At 40.6% G+C, this 18,140-nt stretch overlaps 1 protein-coding gene across 1 annotated transcript in view; it reads right to left on the bottom strand.

Annotated features, from left to right (window-relative positions):
• Positions 1-11,708: 11,708 nt before the first annotated feature.
• SLC17A8 (solute carrier family 17 member 8) overlaps positions 11,709-18,140 on the bottom strand; it is a 29,271-nt gene continuing 22,839 nt past the window's right edge. Inside the window, exons 9-12 of the mRNA XM_009940124.2 lie at positions 15,601-15,733; positions 14,189-14,299; positions 12,663-12,790; positions 11,709-12,047 (exon numbers count right to left, since the gene is read on the bottom strand). Coding sequence (XP_009938426.2) covers positions 11,709-12,047; positions 12,663-12,790; positions 14,189-14,299; positions 15,601-15,733 — 711 coding nt within the window. The remainder of the gene's footprint in view (positions 12,048-12,662; positions 12,791-14,188; positions 14,300-15,600; positions 15,734-18,140) is intronic.

Genomic DNA, 18,140 nt, shown 5'->3' on the forward strand with positions numbered 1-18,140 from the left:
GAGGAGGAATATCAGACTTGGCTATAAGGAATCATGCAGGACACTCTTTGGAAGATGCTGCATTCCTCCTTCTGCAAGGAAGACACTTGGTCATCAGGCAGGAACAAGAGAAGGGTTGTTCCATGATGACAATAAGCCAGGAGTTGAAGATAGCCCCACTAACAGGGCATAGTCCCACAGTGCCTGACTGGGGCCAGGGTGCTGAAAGCAACAGGGATCAGCTAAGTGCAGCAGGAAGAGATAGGGCCAGATGCAGGACTGGAGACACACTACCTGCAGCTTCTGCCTGATGTCTACCCAGGAGGCAGAGTAAAAGCAGGACTAGAGATGATGCAGGCTACAGTTTACATCTACAGTCAACCTAGAAAAAAATCCACCTATGAGCCAGGACAGGAAGAGGCAGTACCAAGAACATCTCACCACAAACCAGAACTAGAAGCCCAGGCTTGAGCTTAAATAGCATCCTGAGCCCATGGGCAGGGTGTGTGGGAGGCCCCAGGTGAGGCTGATCAGGGCTGTTAAAGCATATTAGTGTCCTCAGGACCCCCATATAGAGCAGCTCTCAAAGCTTTTGTTGGATCTTCCTCGTTCCCTACCAGAATTTGAACAAACAGTGAATATGGTTATGGTCACTTGTAGCAGGCAAGAGGAGCAGTAGCAGGACTAGATGTCTAACTTAGACTAGATGTCTAAGAGTACTTAAGACTCCATCCAGCTAAGGGAAAAATGAAAGGGGCTGGACATAGCTGAGATAATGCCAAACTCAGAAAAGTGAGAAAGTATATCGTATTCGACTGCCTCCACCTTAATTCCAACAGTCAGCCATGACTGTGTTGCCAGAGCCCTTCCCACCTCATTGTGGAAGATGGTGAAGGGACAACTGGTGCACAACTCTGAGGCATATTACAGTAAAGGGCTCTGAAATGGCCATGGCTCTGCTAGGACAATTGTCTCCTTAGCCATGGAAGTGCAAAAAAGCACGAGGTATTTACTGCCATAATTAGCAGTAACAAGCAAATGAGCAGGCAGTGGCCATGTAGTGGGGGCTAAGAAACACAGGAGTGAAATGGAAGAGAGTGAGGGAGACCATAGAGAACAGCGCAGAGGATTCTTTTTTCATGTGCTAGAGCCCAGGTCAGTCAGGTCATCCTCTGGGTTTCCACCTAGAAAAGAATTGGTACTGAGGAGAGAAAGAGATCTGAAGGCCAAAGAAAAGTGGGGTGGTTGAAGGGGAAGTTATGAGGATGTTAAACAATAGCTTTTGGGACAATGAAAGGATTTAGTTTATTTTCCTTTCTTTCCTAAACTTCAGTTTACATCCTTGTATTCTGAAAAAAATGTACTTCCCTTTTTGGAAGAAAGAAATTAACTGCAATATGAAGTCTATTAAATTAACACAAATCAGGAAATGCAGATGTTACTCATCTCATGGAAGTATTAACTTGGGCTCACTCTGAAGAAGAGCTTCGTTTACAAAAACCTAATCTGACTACCCTCTTTGTGCAAAATTGGATCACATCCCAAAATATGAATTCTTTGCATTGGAAGATCCCTGAGTTATCTCAGATCTCACTTGGCAGATACTTTTCATGTTCCCATCTCCTCCCACAACAGAAAAGGTATAACAAAACCAGGTTATCTAGAGAATAACAGCAGAGTAGATCACGTGCATGGGAAATTTGTCTAGTTCTGTTTCTTGTCTTTAGTGGCACCTCCTATCAAATCTGCACAAGGAAGGCAGTCTTGCAAATTCATTAATTTTAGACTTTAACTACTTCCCTAAATAGGTGTGTGTGGTGAGACAACTTATGTGAAAACGGGCAAAAATCAGTTCAAAATGTGGCAGTGCATCTACTCAGCAGCATAAACTGTTGTTCCTCCCTCTGCACAGGCTCGTCATAAATATAGAGTCAAATTAGAGGTTTCTATCCTTTCCCTCGAGGTTTCTATCCTTTCCCTCAAGATTTCCTTAAAATAGCATCAAGCTATTGGGGGACTGTGGCTATAAATCTCTGAATTTACAAGGCTTCCCCCAAAACTGCCATTTCCTCTCAGAAATGGAGTTGTCCACCCTGAGGAAGAGCTATGTTTATACAGGAGACAGCCCTTTCTCAGCTGCTAACCCATGGTGGAATAAGTCTTCAAGAGCCTGTGGGCCTGGTCCCTGTGTTTCACTAGCCCATATTAGCCATATTTGCATTTCTTGGACATAGAAACTGATTACCACTATGGAAAATGGGAAAAGGAAGGTGTTACGGTTACAGAAATACTGGCTAGAAAGTTCTTCAGAGCAAAGGCTGGACCAAGCAGCTGGCCCTGGTGTTATATCTTTGATTTGACAGAAACTAGCGGAGAAATGGGCCCCAGCAGGAATCAAGAGCCCTCCCACTAATCTCTTTGACGTACAGAACTACATAACAAAAACATCCCCAGGCCACACGAACCAGCCACAATGTAGTGTGGAAAATGAAGTTCAAGTTTCTGATTTCTTACATTTGAGTGAAAAATTAAAACACAGCACAAATGACTGATAACTAGGGAGCTGCTGTTCTGGTTATTGTGTCGACTACAGCTGAGCCTTAGCTGCAGCAAACTTACACATTAAATTTTTTTTGGCTGAAGCATATACGTGTGCCTATGTGTAAGTGATGCTACTTCTACTCAAGGGAAATAGGAAATAGAATCTCTACACATGATTAACAAAGAAATTAATGTCACTGACAGCTGAGGAGCAAAAATAATTTCCTATTCTTTTTCCATCAGTCTTTCCCCTTTAATATCTGATGATGATAAACACAGCAGTAGAAGTTGACGTGAGCATCAAAGGTACCAAATACTGGAGTAATAGTGTGATTAGCAGGTACAACTGGTGCTGTTCTAACATCATTAAACTGATGACTTCCAACATGTAATGCATGCTGCCAGAAAGTAATCTTCTTGTAAACACAACAAAAGGGATTCCTTTCTGCATGCATGGAAATTACCCAGATAATAGCAGATGATTCTGTATTTCAGATTGTGTCTCATTAATGTGCAGCCAATAAACATACATCCTGCCAAATAAAAGATTGATGGAGGGAAAAAAAAATAGGTATGTAGCAATATCAGTTTTTAAAAACAGAAAATATTTTTGTCCTGGATATGTACATTAACCATGGAACTGCATTCTTTTTTGTCCACATTCAATTCATTCCAGAGAGGGCCAAGGAAGGGTATACCTAGCTCTTACCACTTTCAATTTAGTCCAAGAAATATAACCAAAAATTAGAAAAAGTGAGGGAACTGCTATTTTCCCAGTGACGGAACTGCTATTCAAGTAGGTGATGAACTGTAACCTTGAACTATGCAAGACCTTGATGTCACTGCTATAGCACGATACCCTCTAATTCAAAAATGTCTGCTTTGAAGAAGCATCATTTCTAAAGTCTTTTAGGAAAATTTAACAAAGCATAACCCAATTGTCTTGTAAAGTTGACCTAAAAATGAAATTTACCAAACACACATCTCTCTTCTGACATTTAAGATCATACAAAAATAAATTGCCTGAGAAAAAGGATAATTAACAAATATCAGAGACTGTAAACAAGCAGTAGAACAGAAGAATCTTAGTACTTCAATGTACTTACAACTCAGCAAACTATATTTTGGTACTTCATGCTTTCTAAATCGCTTTTAAAACTAGCATAGTTGATACTCATTTTATCAGTTTAATCATTGACTTGTTGCTTAACCTGTCTTGTTACTTAGGTCTTTAAAAGTCAACAGATAATAATATGAAATAAATAAAACCTTTGTCACTCATTCCTACATGAAGTTTTACGTAACTCTCCTAACGATGAGTTGCAACAGAAACCTTTGAACGGCATGCCAGTAAAATGGACTATATTGCAAAGAAGCTGATAAAGTCTTGTTTGGAATATTGTCAATTTATTCCAGGAATTTAACTGTAACTAACCAGATACTTTAGGCTTCTTGAATGTAATAAATCTCTGTTGTGTAAATACACTGCTCCTCACTGCTTCATGTGGAAAAGCTTGATCTATAATGGCCTGGATACAGTCCTTCTCTTTTTTGAGATGACCAGTAAAAGTGGGCAGAGACATGATGATTTCTGTAATAGGAATGTCAGCCAGCAGGTGCTAAAATGAGATGAGAACTTGGCTGCCTTTACACCTGACCTTGGATTGTTTCAAGGCGATAACTGAGGTGTGAAAAAGCACTGTGTTGCTCTACCTGTCCTTGATCCCTCCACTTAATCTCACAATTTAATAGTATTTTAGCAATCTACTTCCTAGTGCAGAGTTTTAGAAATTAATTAAAAATTCAAGGCACCTCCATTTTTTGATGGTGGATACTTGCACACTTCCTGCTTTTAAAAATTAGCTGCTCCTTAATGCAGCATGGGGTGGAAAGTAAAAGGAATTGGCAATTGCAGTGCTCTCATCTCACTGGATATCAATGAGAAGAGTCAGGCTCCATTTTCTTTACTTCCCCCATATCAGTTCTTCCTACAACATTGATAAGATCCCCCTTAAGCCCTCCAGAGACCAAGAAGCAGTAGGCAGCAGGCATTAATTGAAATACAGGAAAAAGCATTTAAACATATAAAAAAACATTTTCCACTGTGAGAGTGGTCAAACACTGGACTAGGTTGCCCAGAGGGGTTGTGGCGTCTCCGCATGTGGCGATATTCAAAACCTAGCTGGATGCAGCCCTAGGCAACTGCATCTAGCTGAGGACTTGCAGAGGACTGGACTAGATGATCTCCAGAGATCCCTTCCAACCTCAACCATTCTGTGGTGCCGTAAGAAGTGATGTGTTGTGGAGTAACCAAATTAACCTGGGCACCTTTCACTAAGACACTAGCTACAGAAATGTAGCTCCCCAAAGAAAAAGTAGCATCACTAAAGAAATGAAACTGTTAAGCCTACTCACACTATGGGGAGCGCAGCAGGTGTGGAGACTCAAACTGTGCACAAGTTTGGCAGATTTGAGTTGCTCATCCTTAGCTATTTCATAGTTTCTTGGGGGAAGCACTAACGAAAATATTTCTGAAGGAAATGCTATGGTCCCTAGAAGGATTTGTACCAGCCATTCCTGATGAGGAAATCTGCATATGTGGTGTGTTGGGTAGGAGGGTTAGCTGACCTTCAGCTGCTACAGTAATTTGATGGCTCAAGGAGACATCCTGTGGTTCTTTTGCCAAACAAACATGTGCCTGTGTCCTCTGAAACCAGTCCCAGCCATTGAGACAAGCCAGAGAACAACGTGTTAGCAAACTGCTAGATAATACTCCTGCCTGAGCCATGGCATGAGAGACCTAGCAGGTCAGTGGGCTTAGGTACAGCTCAAGAGGGATGGACTGGGAGCAATGGGGAGAATGGGTGCTCGGCTCTGGGTGCAGTTTAGCAGACAGAAAGGATTAGCTGTGGGCTGCTCCTTGTCATAAGCAAACGTAACAGTAGAGGGTGACAGTCAGCAAGGGGCGTTTTAAGCTGCTCACAGCTTTTAGTGGGACTGGGATAGACGTGGCTGCTTGGAAATAGTAAAAATGTGGATGAGGGATGCAGAAAACAACTTAGAAACACTGGCTGCTTCTTATGCTCTGACGGTTCCTGCAACTGCCACAGCCAACAAGGGTAGAGGACAGGGATCCTGAATGAAATTTCCCTTCCAGCTTTGCCAGCAACTTTGCCCCCCGCTCTGCCCAAGCGAGACATTCCGCTTTGTGCTCTGGCAGGACAGAGGGTGCAGAGCAGCGGCCTTGACCCTCGGCCAGCCAGGGTAACACCTCTGCTGCCAGCCGCAGCCCGGCTGCTGCTGCCAGCAGGAACTGCAGCCCAAAATGTTCCTCTTTCTGGCAAAAAACATAAATAAATAAATAGGGAATTTGCTAAAAAACAAACCCTTGCTATCATTGACTCTGTGTTGCCCTGGGGTCTCGTGTACCATTCCATGAGTTAACAAGGGTCAGGAGAAGCCACACGTGGAAACAAGAGAACACAGAGTGAAGGTAAGGGTTCAGTGCAAGTGTAGCTCTTTGCTGTACTCTGCCCAAAGTGCTGTAACGGGTAAACCTGCAGCCGGCGCAGAGCAGTGGGAAACGGGCGGTGGACAGTGCAGGGCAGAGGATATTGCATTCCCTTGCTGACAAAAAACCTGCCTGCTGGGGTTACTCCAGGCTGCCTCTGCCTGCTCTATGCAGAAGCCTTATTCCACAGCAGTAACATTACACCCATTCAGGTTGATTGTCCTTCACTTTTTTTTGTCCTGAATGTTAATGTCTTTCACTTCAAAATTCAGGTTACAGTTTAGTACTGTGATTTTCCTTTTCCCACCATGAATTAGCAGGGACCCATAAGCCACTTCCATCCCCCTGCAGATTTCTACAAGCACAAACTAGAGAAATTATCGATGTCAGGACATACATTGGGTCTCTCAGGACATACAGTCGTCCTTCTTCTCATTACGTACATGGGGAGGGGGCAGGGAACAAGCAGATGGGATCAAAGTCCCCAGAACAAGAGAAGGTCCCATTCCCCTTAACTTAATCGTGGAATCAGCCAGTTTCTCTGAGTTTCTTCCCTTGCTGTTTGTTACAGCTGTGCCTGGCAGAGAGGAAGCAGCTGGCATAGTGCTTCTGGTGATGACTGGCAGCTTGTGAGAGCAGGACTATTTTTATTTGGTACCTTAGGTATTTTCTGGTTTACAAAGGAGGTTTTCTTCCTAAGGTTGGTGCTCCAAAGATTTGTGAGACACCCCTGGGCAACCACAGCTCTGAGCTATCAGAGATTTATTTTTCATGAGTTCCAGTGTTTTCCTAACACATATTTAACAAAACAGCCACGACATGCTCGAAGGAACTTTGAATTTGTCATGCAGGTAGAACTAAACCTAAAACAAGGAGCAAAGTAGACACCAAAAGTTTGCACGAGAGTCTAAGCACTGACTTTATTGAACAGATGAATGTGGTTTTACATAAACAAATGTAGTCTGTTGGCTGCTGCAGATATCCAATACGTTAATTAAGAGGAGGAGAAACAAGCTGAATGAGTCAAGCTTTTATTGTGATGGAGACTTAAAGTATACAAATGTTCTTGGGGAAAAATTTGTTGGCTTTTCTTATGTTAGTTTTAAAGATAGGTCAGAACAAAGAAGTACAATCTTACTACATTTCTTACATAAATTTCTTTCTTCACTTATGTAATTTTGCATATAGAAGAGCTGTAAAAATGATAAGCAGTATAAACACTAAAACAAAAAAAAAATGTTGAGATAAAAAAGGGACAATTTTTCCTGTCACAGCTAAACATTGTTATCAAGTGGAAGTTAAGAAATAACTGATATCGGTATGTGAGTAATTAAACGCATTTTTACCAAGAAGCCTGCCAGACTGTCTTCTGTATGTACGTATAGAGCTGCAGCAGTGTTAGTAGTGTCAACTTACTAGTAGTGTTATCTAATCCAACATAATCATTTGGATGACAGAAGAATGAGGAGTTTTTAATCTCTTTATTTAATTATTCCTGATTTCATGAGAGTTAAGCTTTGAAATGAGATCTGAGTGAACTCCCTGAACCTTGGTGTGATGCAGAATATCAGATCCTGTCCTATCCTGCAGATTTTTAACTGAAAAATCTGGAGAACTCTAAGTTCTCTTTTGAGGACTGGGAAGCTGTCTGTCTTGGCTCTTAGCTGCAACTTGCTTTCTCTTTTTCTCTTTTCCCCTTTCTGTTCTTTTAACCACAAGAAATACTTCTCTCTCTTAAAATACGAATATTTAAATAGCACTCTCAAATTAAGATCTTTAATGGAAAATGGTAAGAAAAGTAAGATAAGAAATCTGTTTTTTACAAAATTTTCCTTAAAATAATGACTAAACTTAAAGAGCCCTGTAACTATCTGACAACAAGAGTCAATTGGAAACATTCGTGTGAAGCCATGACACATTCTGCATGACCTTGAATTAATTTTTGCCTTGCTACTTTCAAATTAATTATGTTACACACATGAGACACCTCCTGGCACTTTGTTAACATCTGGTTGCCCTTGTTATACTTTTTTACCCAAAAGTCTGTATGTTATTCTGGACTAAGTGATTATTTCCCTGGATAAGTTTCTACTCAGGTAAATTTTCATTGTTTCTGTCATTAATTTTTCCTTTCTCACTACAAGGAACATTTTGTTTAACTCTTACATAAATGTAAGAGGAGTTTTAATTACCATTAACTGCTGCTAGTAGTGCCTAGAAAACATCAGGTATCACGGAAATAAAAACTGCAGCTTTCTTTGTTAAGAAAGATCAGTGGATAACACCTCTAACACTGAACAACATATACCTAGGACTTACTGTCCTGCTTTTTCTCTCCTTAGACTTCAATTAATATTCTGTGGCCTATCTATTCTACCATTTCACATTATGGAGAGCTGACTCTTACTTTAGGTTGCTTAAGATATCTTTTCCAATAGAAATCAAGTTTTGCTTCCTTCTGCAGTCAGAAAGCTGTTTTAAAATCAAACTCTGAGTGTATGAACAAGTTATTTTGGACATGGGGACAGAAAAACATGCAAGTAATGCAATAAATCAAGTTTAATCAAGCTAATATTTCTCCTTAGAAAATACCCTCTGAGTTATTTGCATCCACTAGCATTAGAGCTGTGACTTTTTTGGAGTCAGGTTGGGATACACCAGCTGTTTTCCCTGATTGTTTAAATGTTCCACATTCTAACATATTTAAGAAGACAGTTTTAGCAGAACACCCTCGGTGATTGTGCTTTCTCAGATCCTACAAGAAAAGGCTGTTGGAGCAGGTTGCAGATAGAGACATCCAGCAAAACTGGAGTTGCAAAGCCTGTTTGATCCCATTAAGTTGGCTGTATTCTTGGTCATGCAGTATTGTGGAAGCCACTGTCTAGATTGAAGAGTTGATTAAGTAACAAAGTTTTCTAGGAAAGAAAACTAACTTCCAGCCAGTGGCGTTTACACTTCATGCAATGCACCTGAACAATTTAAACAGATGAAAAGGGAGAAAGGCAGCCCAAACATCTGAATGTGATTGCCTGGAAAAGCATTGTGGTCCGAACATAACTGCAACTGGTCAGAGATGATATTGTGCCTCTAGAAGGAGTTAAACTTAGAAAAGAAAGAAAGTGCTTATTTAAATGCAAAAGCTTGTCCAAATGTTTTTAAACCATTTCTTTTAGAGCATTAAATCATGATCAAATGTCTATTGAAGGCAAACTTCCACTGAACTAAATCAGTGCAGTCTGTGCATACGAAATGATCCTGCTAAACTGGACTCCTCACCGTATCAAGTGTCACTTGTGACAGCTTTGGTAGGAAATAGCAGCTACGCTTACCAGGGAGGCAACTGAGCTCTCATGTGCCGGTTGGCCATTTCCCAAACTTTCGGGGTGTTTGTAGTTCTTTGTCATAACAAGAATATTCACTCTCTTTGTGTTCCTTTTAGAGGGACAGGAAAGATAGCCTTTCTCATTATTGGAAAAATGATGCTTCTTCTCAGAAAACACTACTGTTGCTAGAGTAGTCCATTGTCTGGTCTTCTCTTTCCTCTCTGCCAGATCATACTTACACAGATTCTTATATTAGATCCTTTCATAATATCATTTTCCCTATTTAGAGTTCCTGTGGCAACTACATGCATGCTACATGATTGGAGAGGGAGGAAGAAGCTGTTTGATTTGTGCGTATGCAAAGAAGTGGCCCTCTCTCTTTTCTAAGTTGTAGTGGACATTGTAAAATAGTTTGACAGCAGCTGCTCCAGCTTTTTTGGTAGACTGGTGAGAACATTTGACTCCAGCTCCTGCGACCTAAATCCTCAAATGTTGACTATAACCTGCAAGAAAGAAGATAATTTCTTATACCTGTTCTAAATGCCAGTAGTGAAATAAGCAACTCTAGTCTGAACTAAAGTTTAAAATTTTGACAAAAGTATTTTCTGATGTAACAGGATAAAGTGATGATTTTTTTTGAGTGCCTCACTAATAAACTGCGTTGTGTCAAGGTAGAATTGAGCTGTACTGTAACAATACTCATATGATTAAATTATCTGATGATACTAATTGAAAAATCCTCACTGTAGTCAAATTAGGCATCCATTCACCTTGCTTTACTTGTTATCTGTATATAGTTGTAGATTGGATTTTGCTGGACAGAAAAGGAACCACAGACATGAAATAACAATCAGCTAACTTCCTGCTCTCCCTGTTTAATTACATTTGTAGGAAATATAAATGATCCGTGGATTTAAATGAATGTACAAGTGTAATTCCACTCATTGTATTCAATTGCACTTCAAGAAAATAGCAAAATGCATGTTAGAAATGTTCAAATCCCACGTGCACCACAGTGGCTATATATGGTACATAAGAATAATACTGAAACATCACAAAGCACATCATAGGCTGGACAAGGTACCTTTCACTTGAGTTTAATGAGGCAGTAATCATAATGAAAGACAAATTAAATCACAGTTTATTGAAATTCTTCATTCTGAAAAGAGTATTAAAGCCACAATGAGTGTCTGAGTTGCAGCTAACTGCTTGACATGATACAGCATGCTCCACTGGTTGGTTCTAAAAATGGTAGAAAAAGGCTAAAGCCGCTTCATACTGTCAAACATATACCAATGGCAAAAGAAAATTACTTTCAGACATATATACTCTGATAACTCTCAAATGGTACAGTACTTCATTTGTAACAACAGCAAGACTGAGGCATTGAAAGTTACAGATCCAGAACTAAAGACTTTACTCGTGTAAGTAAGCTCATTCATCTAAATGAGGACTGTTGGAGTTGAGGCCAGGAACTCTATCAGTATGATACTAGAAAAATATATTTAAATTACTTCACAATAATGAATTGGGTGAGAAACCTAATCCCAATAGGACTAAGATTTCCTTTCATAAAGATTAATAATATTGAATCACTAATGATGATTTTGTATTCAAAATTATTTCATGCCAGCACAAAATATTTGGAGAGGGAGAAATCTCACAAGTACCCATTTTATTGCCTTATCCAGACTCTGTGGCCTATGCATATAAAGCAGACTGTCAATCCATTTGAATGAACTAAATTGAAGCAATACTCTGCCATGTCTGCTACACGTTCTTCTTCCTGTTGTTGAGTGACCATTAGTAATTAGTTACATTCTACTGCCGTAAAACTGCTTTTCTTTCAGCATGAGCTTGCGGTTTGACATGGGTTAAGCAGCTCAAGTGCCAACCTGCAGGAATCCTAAAAAGGCAAAGCAAGTCCACTCAGGACAGAATTTCATGCCTCTGGAGCCCTAAGTAATTATATATATCACTGTGGATCCACCATCCGATATGACCTTGTCCTTTCTCTATTCAGGTGAGAAGACGAGGGCGCTCCTTCCTCCTACAGTCGTAGGCTTGCACCAGGTAGGAGCCCTGCCAGGGCTGGCTATCTCCTAACAGGTGCAGGAGGTCCTTCCAGGAGGATACCATGGCTGAGCAAGGTTTTAGTATCACTTCTCCCAGTCCCATTGTTCTTAGCCCTCTTCCAAACTATTAGAAGGGAACTACCACCCCTTGTATCTAGCCACGTGACCAGACGTTACACAATTGAATAAGAAAATAAATACGGATACCAGATGATTTGGGGCAGCTAGGCAGAAGTGGGGATGGGAGTAGCTGCTATATAAACCTTACAATTTCAAGTATTATGACAAATCTTGAAAATTTCCATTTTCATAATGATAAGAAGTCTGTTCTTCCATGTCTTGAGTTACTTGCTTTTGCTTTCTCCATTCCCTTCTCTGTACTTCAATGTTTTGACTGGTAGCACCGTACATTTTCTTTGGACTTACAAAAGTTTCATTGTTCATCTCTGTTTCTTGAGCCAGTTCATCCTGATCTATTATGCCACATTTCTCTTCATTGAGGTTTTCAGGGTCAGCCCATTCCTGCTTCTCCCCAGAAGCAAAGATAGCGTAGAATATCACTCCACTGTAATGCACCAGCGCTGCGATCAGAAAGACATTTTGCCATTCTTCACGGGTCTGAAAGAATGGTGCAGGTCTCATTAAGTTTGCAGTAAAAAGAAATATTGAATTAGACCATGAATTAGCACATATTGAACAATGACCACAACCACTGTTTGATTCCTGATGTTACAGATGGAATAATTTGAGAGAGACATTGTGAAGATTTTTTTTTTTCATAACAGTGGCTAATAAAATAAAACATGGGATTTTTCTTTTTCTCACAGTGATGTTTCTCTCTTGTGTGTGAAATATTAATGGAGTTGTAGATGCAAGGATTTCTCTAGCGTTAAATTAATCTGATTGTAGATTAGTGATTGTTTAGGAACCATACCAGGGATGCATTGTAGAGGAGTTTCCCAAGTCTTATAAAGCATTACCCAGTAGTATGGAGATATTGCAGAGACTCAGCCTCAGGTGGTATAAAACAATGTCTCCCTACACAGATTATTCATTTACAATAGCTGAGAATCTGGCCATGATGGTATTGTAAAAGTTAATGTTGAAGACAAACAAAGACAGAAAACAGCTGCAGAGATCAATAATGAAATTGAGTTCCCAGGAAGCTTTGAAATATCTTCGCTTTTGTTGCGTTACCTAATCCTTTTCCTAGAAAACCTGGAGAAATGTTACCTTATGTTTCGTCATTGCACCAACAATGAGCGGGCACACCATGCCCGATAGCGTGCCCACGCCATTGGAGATCCCCATCAGAATGCTGGCGTAACGTGGGGCTATGTCCAAGTGATTCACATTGAATCCTACAACAAATGAGAGATAACAGTCAACTGCACAGCTTTGCGCTACCAGGCCAACAGGGCTTTCTACAGCCGTTCTGGCTGAAGAAGCCTGAAAAAGGTAGGAAATCCCATTACCATACATATGAGAATGAAGGGAAGTATTTTTTTGGTGACAAAGATGGAAGATATGTTGCAACTCTTTACTCTTTGTCAAAGCCTCTTTTTTCCCCACCTGTGGGGATCATGTTGTATGGCAAATAATTTTTTTTGGCCTCATTTAAAGTATCTGTGCTTCCCATCTTCTCATACTGAAACAATGCACTCGGCAAACATTTTTAATTAAGGAATGAATGCCTCATGTTTGTCAAATGTCTGGTATCTTTTTATTTAGGTAGTAGTGTTTTTAATACACGTTTTCTGGTACTTTAAGTAGCAGTTTAACAACATGATAAAAAAACAGAATACAAACCAGTAGGAAAAATAATTACCATCACTGTAGCATGTCTCCTGGGTACATATTTTATTAAGAAATAAAAACAAATAGTAAAAATCAGCTCAGATAATTATCTTGCTTTAGGTAATGAAAATTAGTCATATGAGCTATGGATGTTCACAAGAAAGGATGATGAATTCCAAGTCCATGGGACTAAATACAGTAAAAAGTTGAGTACTAGGAAAACCCTGCAATAAAAACTGATTGATAGAAATGACCAGCTATGCAAGCACCTCATAACTGAGTAGCAAAACTACTTCCCATCATTCAGCCAATCCTGAAACAACTGGAGATGAGCAGTTACTTTGCTGGTCAGTTCTGCTCAATAGACGTATCTTCTTGGCAGTCTGCTAGCTCATGGCCTTCCATCTTCATAACAAAAGTGGTTTTTTTTATAACGATGGTACTAGTGGATCTGCAAAAGTCAGTCTGAGGCTGGTGAGACCCATGACAGTGTTAGAAACAGCTGTTCTGGAGAAGAGCTGGTTACAGGACACAACAGAGAGAAGACTGACCTAGAAAGCAGAAACTGTCAGATAAGGCTGGGAGCAGGGTTGCTACTGATAGCCTTTGAGCAACTATTCACTCCAGAGTAATTCTCTCTCGCTCTCCTTTTAAGGATACTGTTTATGTAAGAAGAAAATGTGGCTGACACTGTAAAAGCATACTAGAAAATAACAGCACAAAGCTGATATAAACTGGAATCAGTAAAAAGCAGGTTCTTTCAAAGCTTCATGTCGTATGTGCCACATGTTTCATAGATACTGAAGTAAATTATTTCTGATCTGGGAAGAAATAGGGAATATCCCATAAGCAGCCACATTCAGAGCAAACAGAATAATAGAAAAGATGACAGTAACAACAGTGAGGATAATAACATCACTTCTGTCACTAATAATAAAAACAAGAATAAGATTAGTTCTTACCCGAAATTGCAAAGCCACTGAAGCCTACTGCTAACACCAGAAAGGAAATAGCCACACCTTTTGTATGAGAATAACCAACCACCAAAAGCAAGGTTGCTTCCATCCCAAAACCTTCAAATGAAACACATGGGAATAGATTACATTTAAACTACTATTGGTCATGGAGATACTAAAAAGGCCTAGCCAGAATAGCAACTTAAAATGAGACAAAATTCTTTTGTATCTTATAGTTATTCTTGAACATACTGTGAAGCTTTGTGGATTCGCAGAAATATTTGAATATTTATTGTTTGAGAATATACTTTGTTCTCCTCATTGCTGTGTAAATGACTCAAGCAATTGGTGAAGTTACCTCACTGAGCAGTACAGCAAAGTAATGAGAAAGTGACTCTGTGTAAAGTGCTGAAAAAATCACAAACAAATAAACATGATAAGGAAAGGAAAAAAATACTTCTATCCTTCAATTTCTCATGATTGTAGTGATGTGAGATGTTCTTGGTAATTGGAACAAAAAAGCATTTTACATACAGGTGTTCCACCAACACAACAGGACATCCTTGAGCATCACAGGGATCTTCCAGTTTCTGCCATTACTGCAAATTAACATTTTCTAGTATGCAACATTACAATCATTTTTGGTTTTTGGTTTGTTTTTTTTTGAATGACACTGAAAATACACCCTGAAAACACAATGAATTTGAGAATCCTTTGTGAAGATTCATAGCCAAGCTGCATGGCATCTTTGACTGCAGGCTTCTCTCTTTCAGGCAGCCTATGCCATCCATAAATAATGTAAGCCAGGAATTGGCAGTGGAGAACAACTCCTCAGGCTCTCTGGCTTGAAATTTTTTCTCTCATTTAGTATCATCATTACATGTAGATGTCATTGATTTTTCATTGCAGTGACTGAACTGGAAACAAATTATTTTGTGCTGAGTAAAAATGAGCCTGTCCACTCCTTGCTTTTTTTTCTTACCCAACCCTACCAGCCTACACTTGCCAGTGGGTTCTGCTGGAAGTAGCACATGGGAACATGGCCAGTTATTGCAAGACCATATCTGCTGGGAAAGGATCTCTCCAGCACCACGGTACAGGGTTAACTTTGTCCGCATGAGTTTGCAGGATGAGGCCTATTTGATCATACTACTCTGCTGGGCCAGTTCCTGTTGCCCTTTTAATTATTAACAAGGCTTCTTGCCTCCTCCGTTTTTAAAAGCATGCTCGTATGAGTAAGAATTTATACCATAAGGACACCTAACACCAGCTCTCCATTAAATGCTTTGGATTAACCTGCTGCAAATCCAATCTAGGGTAATTTATCTCTTCTTACAATTAAACATGGACCAAACTATGATATTTATATCAACTGCAGCACAGAAATGAAATGTCATATTTTCAGAGTCTGGTAGTACCTCCACAATTCATGACCTTCCTTACAGTGGTAGTGGTTAAAATCTTCCTGCTCCGTAAGAAGTCAGCTAGCTGCCCTCCAATGGGTACGATGATTGTCATGACCATGTGAGGAACTGCCGACAAAAGGCCAACCTGCAATTAGACAAATTAATGCTTACTGCTCATGTCCTCCTGCAAGATTTAGGGGGAAGAGAACAGGAACCATACCTTTTCTTCACCTCTTGCTTTTCGCCATCAGACACCTTTTTATCCTGGATCCTTGTGTGGGAGGATTGCAGACAGGTCCAACAGGATCTGCAACCAAGACCTGGGTAACCTTGAACTACCTTTTTAGAGATATCTAGGAGCTTGAGAGATTCCAGCATACTCTCATTCAGGTAGTAGCAGCTTTTTTTCCCAGGCCTTCCCAGTAATGCCAGTATGTGAGCCACAGCATGGCCAAAAGCTACCCACTTCAGCCCTAGTACACCATCTCTGCTGGGGCTTGTGAGGTGGGTCTCAGCAGGATGCTGTACCTAGGAAGTGGAGCCTACAGGATGCTCCTCAGGGTGCCAGATGCTGTCCAGTCACTATCCCTGACAGACATAGTCAGAAATGGGATTGTTTTTCACTGCTGGGCTCACACAGTGCCCTGTCCAAAGGGGCAGTCAGTAACTCGCCCCTGTCAGGAAGCTGGATCTGTGCAAACCATCCCTTGGCTGCTCAGTGCCTAGAGCATCAGTGAAATGGAAAGTGCCTGGGCATGTTCCTTTATTTTTTGGGGGGTAGAGTGGTGTTTCTTCTTCCTTCCTTCCTCTCACCTCCCTCTACTTGTTGGCCTTTGCCTAATGCAGCCCAGGATACCATTAATCTTCTTTACTGCAAGGGCACACAGCTGGCTCATGTCCAACCGGATGTCCACCAGGACCCCCAGGTCCTTTTTCTGCTGAGCTGCTTTCCAGCTGTGTGGCACCCAGCATGTATTGGTGCATGGGCTTGTTCCTCCCCAGGTGCAGGACTTTGAATTTCCCCTTGCTGGACTTCATAAAGCTCCTGTCAGCCCATTTCTGCAGCCAGTCAAGGTGGATGGCAGCACAACCCTCTAGCATATCAGCCACTCCTTCCAGTTTTGTGTCATCTGCAGACTTGCTGGGGGTACACTCTGCCCTATCATCCAGATCATTAAGGAAGATGTCTAACAGAATCAGACCCAGTATAACCCCTTGGGTACACCGCTAGCTACTGGCCTCCAGCTACACTTCGTGCTACTGATCACCACCCTTGGGCCCAGCCATTCAGTTTTACATCCACCTCACTGTCTGCTCAACCAGCCCACATATCAACAGCTTGTCTCTGAGGATCTTATGGGAGACAGTATCAAAGGCCTTACTGAAGTCTAGGTAGACAATACACACTGCTCTGTATTTGTCTAGCAGGCCAGTCAATTCATCATAGAATTTTATCAAGTTAGTCAAGCATGACTTCCGCTTGGTGAATTTTCTGCCAAAGGGTTATTACTTTTTCTGTTAGCTCTGGTACTTATCCCAGATATGTGAAAAGAATTTTTTGCAAAGTTTTAGTGATCAGCGTGTCATCTTCTAGAAGATTTTCTTTGAAGCAGTAAGAATTAAGTGAGAAGTTTGAGTTTATTTTCTAGGATGTGCAACCTCTTTACGTTGACATTCAGTCTCTTTTACTTTAGTTTTTAATTAGCGAGGTATACAGAAGTGCAACTGTAGCATTAATGAAAACCAGTTCAGAATGAACAAGTCTAATTTGTCCTAATATCCCCATTCTTCTTCTCCATACTGTACTTGGCCATCCAGATTGTCATTGATACCACATCAGAACTGTAGAAGCAGGGCACACTGGTGCTCCCAGACCACACAGGTAATGATGTTTGTTATCAATTTGTAGGATTAAGCTTGTTTGAAAATAATATGTAACATAGCAAGTAGGTTTTTTAAAGGGATGTTGGGAAAACATCCATGCAACAATTATTCTGAAGTACTCATTCATGCTCTGAAGAAGGAGTGTAACAATACTGACTTTAATGTAGTGGCAGTGGCAGGGAATATAAATCTATACAAAATTTGAACCCTCATTGTCAGTGAAAAGTAATGAAAAATTAAGAGGCTGAAAATTACCTGGCAAGTAATGCTAATCAGCCAGCACTAAACAAAATAATAGAATCATAGAATGGTTTGGGTTGGAATACACTTTAAAGATCGTACAGTTCCAACCTTCCTGCCATAGGCAGGAACACCTTCCACAAGACCAGGTTGCTCAAAGCACCATCCAACCTGGCCTTGAACGCCACCAGGGATGGTGCATCCACAGCTTCTCTGGGCAACCAGTTCCAGTGTTTCACCACCCTCCCAGTAGAGAATTTCTTCCTTATGTCCAAGCTAAATCTACCTTCTTTCAGTTTAAAGCCATTACCCCTTGTCCTATCACTACATGCCCTTGTGAAAAGTCCCCCTCCAGCTTTCTTGTAGGCCCCCTCCTGGTACTGGAAGGCAGCAATAAAGTCTCCCTGCAGCTTTCTTTTCTGCAGGCT

Source organism: Opisthocomus hoazin, chromosome 8 (assembly GCF_030867145.1).
Source record: "Opisthocomus hoazin isolate bOpiHoa1 chromosome 8, bOpiHoa1.hap1, whole genome shotgun sequence".
NCBI classification, from domain to species: Eukaryota; Metazoa; Chordata; class Aves; order Opisthocomiformes; family Opisthocomidae; genus Opisthocomus; species Opisthocomus hoazin.